Here is an 8,852-nt window from a genome sequence, read left to right as displayed (position 1 = left end):
TACCAACGTCTTTATAAGCCGTACTACAATTTCAAATCATTCAAAAAAATTTCTGAAATATAGCTACGTACCATTTGCGAAAGCAGGCGCCAAGCAAACAGAAATCCAGAAAAATAACTGTACTCAATTTGAAAGAGGAACCCAAATTCATATGCCTCCCTTCCCGTTTGTATTTTGTATTAGGTTTCGTTAAAACAATCATCAGTGAGCACTTTAAAAAAGATCTAGCGATACCAATCATGCCATATAAACCACATAGGTAATTCTTGGGCCAGACCTTGTCCTAACGAAAACTAATACTCCCTGCTCCTCCCAAAAACCAAAACAAAAACTAATACGATCCGCACACGGGAATAGAGGCGGCACTCGCAATTTGGTGTTGTTCAAAGAAGGAAATTATTCAGAGTTGGCAAGAAAACAGAGAGATTCTGCAAATGTACACTAGTGAACTGATGTAGGACAGTCTCAGGGGCACCACACAAATGCAAGGATTTTGTACCTAGGCCAACAGTGATGTTGGACAGGTCAGCTACATGAACTTGTTGTTAGCAAGCAGAGCGGCGATCGGCGGTCACGGGTCACACATCCCACAAAACATCCACATCCAAGCAACAACCAGACTATGAGGTGTGAGCTACGCAGTACAAATCCAGCAGTGGATGGCGCATCCGACATACAGACACCAACGTTTGCTTCTATTTGCCTTTTGCCCCGTCGGCGCCTTTGGAATCGCCGTCGTACGCAGAAAGGAAGAAATGGACTTGGTTCTTCTGCAGAAACCTGACAATTTGGTCGATATGGTAAGCAGATCAGCTTGGCCTCAACCGAGAATCAAGCATACGTTGGCAATTTAATCAGGAGTTGCTTACTTGAGAATGTCCAGTAATTTCTGCTGCAGTTTGTTGAGTGCATCTTCTTCCATATTCACAGAAGAAAGTAGCTCTGGTAGTTTCACTGTAATAAAGTGGTAAAGTGAAGCCGTTCAGACACCATGGTAACAATATCATGGCAAGGTGACAGTCAGAAAAACGATATTGACATAATCAAGTTATCAATCCTACTAAACTAATCAAAATACAAGCAATGTGCTTTCTGAGGTACCGGCAACTATCCCAGATAAGTTCCGGAACATATAATGTACTTGGCCAACAAGTTTCCCCATTAAAGTAGAAAGCTAGTGGTGCATGGCCACTGTTTTCAACCCCTTTGCAAGGCAAGAAACATGGTTTGCTTCCAAGTAAACATGCCAGCTTTTTCTTTTTTGATTGAGTTTTGGGGTGCCTTGCAGAAAGAGGACCAAACTAGGCTAGAGTCCCTTTGGAAGACAAGAAATTGTGCACCAAGCTAGAGTCCCTTTGGAAGACAAGAAATTGTGCACCAAGCTTTATAGGAAGACAAAAATTATAATGCCTCCATGAGTAAGCATCTTATCAGTTCAAACAACAATACCAAGGATGATAGATACTGCTACAACTGACTGGCAGTGGATCAAGGAAAGTCAAATAAAGTAATAAGATAACATTGAATGTCATTTTCCAAAGCTCTCATGAGCACTTCCAACTTTGTCACTGGAACTATATGAAAGGATAAATCAAAGACATAAGACAGCTCCTGGAGTGGAAAATTTGGACATACCAAACAGGCGTAGTAGATGCTCAGCTCCATATACAGTTGAGGGTGAAACGTCACCTTTAATTTCTTCCTTATACTGCTTTTGCTCTTTCTTGTATAAAAGCATGGCAGGCAATGCTTTATCGAAGTAACAGCGTAATCCTTTTGTTACCTCAGCACAAGAGTCACTTATCCTTCAAAACAAAAGGTGGTAAACTTTAATGGAGAAAACAATGTTTGACAAATGACACAAGTGGCTTTGGGTCACAATTAGAACACTATTGCACAAGAACAGAATTTTGCAACATTTAGATAGCCAACCGAACAAATAAAACAACTGTTTTTAATGAAGCTTAAGTTGTTGGGAACTTCACCACCCTCATGGCGAATTAGCAGATTTGATCCAGGAAGGTTAGAAGGCCAATTGATGGTTTTTTTTTCTGTCATATTAGTACGCCTAAAAGAATTGGCACATAAATTATCTGCTGCATGATAATAACGATCACTAGCAGGGGGGCGCAAGGCACATCAGCTAAACTATAAGCCCATAGTACAGCTGACATTAAATCTGTGCAGATGGGATAAGTTTCAGCAAGCCTGATATGAATTGTTACTATCCTAGCTGCAACAAATCGCCCCAAGCCCATGACAAGCCCAACAAACATACAGTAGTAAAGAAAAAGTAATTTATTTAAGAAAATTACAGACCCCACTACAAATAAAAAAACGAATTGTTTTTGGTAATATTGCTGGAAGAAGCCACCTGAAGTTATGGAAGGCTTGAGTTCAATCTCGACACAAGACGTCATTTTTTTCTCACAAACAAACAAAAACAGGTCTTTGTGCCTTACACATGCAAGCTACTAACTTCCTTCAAAACTAATCAGACCAAACGTTTTTGCTATATTGCTGGAAGAAGCCATCTGAAATCAGGGAAAGCTTGAATTCAACCTCAACCTAAGAAATTCGAAAAGAAAATCCACACAAATAAACAAAAAGCAGGTCTGTGTGTCTTGTACTATTGCCAGCTGTTAACTTTTATCTGAATTTCGCATGGAGCTGTTTTCCCTGACAGTAATTAAAATGGTACTATGATGCTTCAGCATTATGCAGTCAAGCCGTTGCATAATAAGAAAAAAAAAATGGTAAGTTCATAATTCTAGTAAACTACTTGTATTACAGTCACAAAATACAAATGTGGGCAGAAAAGGAGAGGCTGATAAACAATATATCATGACATAGATTACTGACTTGTTATCCTTCTTTACCCGATACTCCAAATACTTCGTTAGAATATCATCCACAGTGGGCGATCGAGGTAGTTTTACAAGCTGCAGGACAAGGAAAATGCTCAGATGATGTCATCAAATTATAGCAAAGAATTTCCTGGAAATAATCAAGCCAAGCAATGAGATTCAGCCCACAAGTCTGCAAGAACAAAGATATGGTTCTCTCTCTTTGATGACAAGAAACTGATGAGACTGATACCATGCTGAAAATGCAGGATACTCATCATGATTTTCTAACAAATAGCATTGTAAGTCCAAGTCTAACGCGGTAGCAATCGACTTAATGGAGACTTTTATGGATGGCGGTGCAGGATTATCCACATTTCTAGCTCGGGGACAAGCTGTTTTGTAAAGCGGGTGGAAACGTTACTTCTTTATGGGTGCACATTTTGAGCGTTGGAATCAAAGAAGGCATGGGATTTTCATAGTATTTTGTGTTCAGTATGATTAAATTATGACTAGCAAATTTCTGCAGATTTTCTCAAATTAATTAAAGCTCAAATGGGAATTTCATAGTCTTTTGTGTTCAGTATGATTAAATTATGCTTCAACATAAGTTGTATGTACTTATTTGGGTTCAGCATGTTATAATGTGCCTCACTGATTTTTCGTGGATTTCCTGGAGTTCATTTGGTATTTTTCTTGCTTTATTTTCATCTCAGATTTTCTTAATTTGAAAATTCCTATTTAATCCATCCAGCCTCACGGGCCAAATCTCCTCCCGGCCCATCAAGCTTCCCCTCGGTCAGTTTCCCGATCCACTGACCATGTAGTCCACCCGCCGACGCCTTAGCATAGGATTAGGTATCCCTTCTGGATACGATTCAGTAAATTAGAAAATGATATGATGATTGAGTAAGAATCGGATTGCCAAGTTAGTTTGGTTGGTCCTAAAAGGACATCCTATGTGATCTTTTCATCAAATAAGAAAAACTGCATCCCCCAAACAAAGCGCAGCTCAGAGCCTTTTTGCTCCTGGCACAAGAGGAAGAGCATGAGCTATTTGTGCTACCCTTTTCAATCTCCCTGAGACAATTTCTTCTTCAATCTCCTCTTTCCCATCAACGAAAATCGGCCCCGTAAGAAGTAGAAAATATGTTTGAACAGAAACTCAAATCTCAAATACTGGATCATGTTTGTGTGGAAGTTAAATAATGGTTTCGTTTCTAGTAAAATGTTGGTAGCAGTCTGATCTGAGCCACATCTTATCGAATGGCAAAGACTGCTAATTCATTATTTTATTCTAAGGTTTGTTTAATACATGTCCTTCCATTCGCTATTTGATATTTCTTTTTCTTGGTACATGTTATTTCCCAACCAGCTGAAACACTATATACAACTACCAACTAGTGATGTAAGAATGAAGATGAGTGCAATTCAGATATAAATAAATGAATGAAAGATAGTGCAGTCAAGAATTGAATACCTTACCCAGCTGCGTGACAAACTCCCAATCATCAACAAGTTGCTTCTTTAGTGTTACGGGAAACTGTGACATGAGGAGACTCTCTGATGACCTTCTTTCCTTTTCCTGAATCAATCAAGGTGGAGTCATTAAGACGTTACAGCAGCATCACAAGAAACTTGATAAAAGACTATGCAAACTGATTTATTACAATCTACCAATTTGGCAAAGATATCTGAGCATCAAAGTTATTAGTCTATTTCATTAAGCTGGACCATAACTTCATACTGGATAAAAATGATGGTTCCATTTCAAGCTATCGAAACTAGGTAACTGATGCTCGCCAGCTCGCCTCAACTAGTGGCGATTTCAATTTTTATGATATAGACCATGCAAATGCATTAACTTGAAGAAGTATGCGAAATCTCTCAACAATCGTTTTTTACACATTAAGCTGCTGGCTCATTCTCCACAAAAAAAAAACTGCTGGCTGCTGTTGCAGGCCATTATACATATGCTGTCTAAAAAATGAATTTGGAGGTCAAAGTGTTACAAGATGGCAAGAGAATGGTGTCATGTATTGCACAGTAGTCATAATTTTGTGTGAATTGTCATCCTCGGTCAAGGAAATTTGAAGACATCACTGGACTTATCCAAATTACAAAATAAAGTACAAGTACAGCAGTAAACAAGAAATAAGTGTTAGCATTTTGGAAGAGAACAGAAGTGCGAAAGGACAAATGTTTAATATTAGTATCGTTCTGTATATGGATAATATGCATAGAGTATGAACTTTATAGAAAATAAAATCAAATACTTCAGAATGTACATGTTTGGGAATCATAGCCACCTCAACGCCAAGCTGATTCTTGCGCTTCTTCCCCTTGACTGGAATTTCAACATAACAAGTATATTAAAGTATGTAGTATACAACTAAGTAGCTGGGGAAAATCTGAAAACAGATAAATACACCAATAGAATAAAAGAAACAGATGACATAAGGAATTTTGTTAAAAAGAAGAGCAAACTTACCAAGACCCTTAGTGTCCTCTTTATCGGCTTTTGCATCTGCTGAAAGCAAATATGAGAACCAACAGACCATAAGTATATAAATATGGTCGAGATATGTGGACTTTCTAAATGCCCTATCAAAGTTCTGAAAGGCGGCCACCTAGCCTACTAAGGCTCTAGGAGACACCCTTACTAGAACAAAGCACCTTTTAGAGCATTGTGATCTATATTCATTACTGCATTAGTGCAGACAGGTATAACTAGTGACATACTTATCTATCACCAAAAGTTGTTTCAGCACATATCACAAGATCATTCCAACAATGGGTTGCAACTTAACAATTTACATCAAAAGAAGATATGCAGGATGGAATTTGAGCTACATCAGTATGAGATGATCAAAATGATCAGTTATAGCCATCCCATTGCTAGAAATGAATTGCAAGATGATGCAATTACTGCAAAATGTCACTAACCATTAGAGCCTTTTGGGTTATGTGCTGACCGTCCACCGGTCCTGACGGTTTTGTCCCCTGACTGATTTTTCAGTTCTAGTTGTTTGCGAACATTCTCTTCAGTCAACTTCAATAAACGATCACTTGCGACCCATTCATCCCAACTATAACCATTAAAAACTGAATAAGTTGAAAAGAATGTGTACAACTGTACATGGAGGATTAGAACAGCAGGGATGGAGAATTAATTAACTGCAGTGATGCTGACATAATTAAAATGATAGAAGCAAGCACTCAACAGGGATTCATGAAAAAGTTAACGGAATATAACTGTGCACAACCATAAATCTGAAGATGAAATACCATCAAAAGATGGCATGCACGTCAACTCTTTTTAGTTGTTCATATTAACAGCAGGTAATAACTAACATAGGAACCCTCTTCCGCAAAATTCACCAAGCCACTCAAACAGCTGTATTAGCTCATTCAGAAGTCCTTATAAACAGAGGACAAACCATACACGTTAAACTGGCAAGTGCATGAAAGCAGAATTTCGATTGGCACAATTACTGAACCAATCCCTCCATCCTTCTGCTTTATTCATATTGCCAAATCCCATCCACCACCCACTCAAAACTCAGCCATACAAAGAACATAGAATCACTTAGGCTGCTGAGACATATCAATACCCTGTCTAAGATGCCTTCATTACCACAATCTTCGAACTTCAGGAAATGAAATGCACAGCTAAAAACAAATTGAGTAATAAAAAACAAAACAAAATCAAGAACGGAACCATTAGACATCCGTATGGGACACAATCCAGGGCCTTGACTGTGATAATGAGCAAATAAAGTATCACTGTTGTAATATATTGTCACTTTGTTTTGCAATATTAGTACAAGTCCATTGTGTGTACAAATCACAGAGCTGCCTGATCTTAGTAATGAGTAATGACATTGGATCATGCATAACGCTATCAATTGACAAACTATAAGTCTACAGCCACTTAACATCCTTTATGGCATTAAAGTGGGAACAGAGAGTCGAGTATTGCAATAATTACAGTCTTGACTTCTTTGACGTAAATCACGAGATGATGGTGCACAAGTAAATGGCCTTCTATTGTGAAATGGGTTTGCTTACTGTTAAGTTTACGAGGAGTATGTTGGCAACAGACAACGAAATCAAGGGTATAATAGAATAGGACATAGACACCAAAGGACCAAACATATGATCATGCACTAGACTAGCCCTGGCGCATTATACAACATCAGTCAACTTCATTAAACTAAAACATAAATTATTATGTTATAAGGGATCAAACTGGCCATGTTATAAGGGATCAAAATTGGCCATGTACAATACAGGCAGAACATGCAGCTCAAAGTCAAGGCTTTTAAAATAATGTGATGTTACATAAAAAAAGCACATTATTTGATACAAATATATATGGCTAAACGAAAAGGCATTTGGTTTAGTCAATGCTAAGAAGTGAAAAGCCATGCATAATTTCGTAACCCTCATGAAAACTAGGTGTTGCACAGTACTCCATGATTCCAAAGATAGGCATACACACAAAATTGAAGAAGTTCAACAACTTCCAAGACACAGCGCGAAATTTTATTTCTTGAGCTGAAATAAGAGCACCAATAGTGCATCTGTGTTTAAGTAAGTTTAGAACATTTCCTTTGTAGAGAGTTCAACTTGTAATGATAGAATGGCTACTGTATGTGATGATGATATCAATTGCTTGACCAATAAGAACATCGAATAAAGTATATTGCAACCAAAGAACTACATATCTTACAAACATCACTGACGTATGCATCAATAGAAAGAGCAGGAACAACATACTGATACATTTCTAATTCCAAGTGAAAATGGAAGACTTATCTAACAGCCACTGTGGTATGCACTTACTTTTTATTCCATCCCTGCAAAAAGGGAAGAGACAAAGTTAATAACAGGGGGGGAAAAGAACCTACAAGGAAGAGCGGACACATATACAGAGATTATACCTTCCGATATCTTAATGCTAAGAGTGGCCAATAATTTCAAAACAATGAGGAAACAATGCTTTTGAGGTAATTATCATGTTTTACAATGGCGATTTGGGGGACTTACAAGATAATGGACGAAATACCGCCACTCGTCCTCCCGATTTTCAGTTTTTTGAACCTTCAGAAAATTCAAAAAGAATTGCCATCAGCAACATATTCAGCATGTATAAAAAAAACATCAGCAAAAAAATATACACCAAGGGAACATACACCGCATACGCCTATATCATGCAATTTCCAACCGGACATTTACAGCTTAGTTCCACATGCCAGCACTTGAGAAATGTTGGGAAAGAGATACTACTACATTTTAGCAGAAACAAAAGTGGTCTAGTACAACTTTAGAAAGAAAATAAAGAGCACCCGTTTTGTTTTCCGTTTACTTGGGTCGCGTTCGTTTGTCCCATTAAATCAGCATTACTGAGGGAAGATTGCAGGTGTGCAACTGGTAAATGTCATATAGCCTTCAGGTGTCGTGTGTGTTTACTTACAAATGTAGTCCCATCTCCCACTCCTTGTTACTTACTACATGAAGTAGCCATGGTCCAAGAAATCAATCCACCTGGTGCTAAATCATGGTCCTAAATAGAAAATTATGTCCTAAATATAAAAAATCTGGGCGGCGCAGAGGAGGAACGGCGCTGCGTTCCTTTCTTCTCTGGTGAAGAAAAGAAGAGTGCTGCGCCGTCGGATGCGATGTACACGGCCTCGGATTACAACTCCCAGAACCCTCGCCTACTCCGACGGCCCCGCCCCAAACCCTAGCCGCGGCCGAAAAAAAAACGGAACGGAGGAGCAGGGCCTCCGCGGCGGCGCGCGAACCCTAGACCGGAATGGGAGCCGCGCGGAGGCGGGGAGAGAGGGGGAGGGGGAGGGGGCAACCTTGGCCTCGTAGAGGAGCGGGCCGTGGTAGGCGAGCACCTTCTCGCCCTCCGTGAAGGAGACCGCGGAGCCCCTGGCCCTGTCCCTGTCCCTGTCCTTATCCTTCCCGCCGGCGCCGCCGCCGCCGCTGGTGGTC

The 8,852-nt window shown here is 39.4% G+C and overlaps 1 protein-coding gene across 4 annotated transcripts; it reads right to left on the bottom strand.

Annotated features, from left to right (window-relative positions):
- Nucleotides 1-356: 356 nt before the first annotated feature.
- On the bottom strand, nucleotides 357-8,807 carry LOC123187109 (protein MRG1; the record flags this gene model as incomplete). 4 transcript variants are annotated; one of them, XM_044598885.1, is given in 11 exon segments in its annotated part: nucleotides 357-780; nucleotides 870-954; nucleotides 1,636-1,805; nucleotides 2,863-2,942; nucleotides 4,327-4,431; nucleotides 5,135-5,193; nucleotides 5,338-5,376; nucleotides 5,793-5,935; nucleotides 7,695-7,708; nucleotides 7,899-7,952; nucleotides 8,717-8,807. In XM_044598885.1, coding segments are annotated over 11 exon segments (925 nt in total), but the record flags the coding sequence as incomplete, so codon positions are not given.
- Between the last annotated feature and the right edge of the window lie 45 nt (nucleotides 8,808-8,852).

The sequence above is a fragment of the Triticum aestivum genome, chromosome 2A (genome assembly GCF_018294505.1).
Source record: "Triticum aestivum cultivar Chinese Spring chromosome 2A, IWGSC CS RefSeq v2.1, whole genome shotgun sequence".
Taxonomy (NCBI): domain Eukaryota; kingdom Viridiplantae; phylum Streptophyta; class Magnoliopsida; order Poales; family Poaceae; genus Triticum; species Triticum aestivum.
Note: the sequence above shows the minus strand (reverse complement) of the source record. Positions and strands in the feature narration are given on the sequence as shown.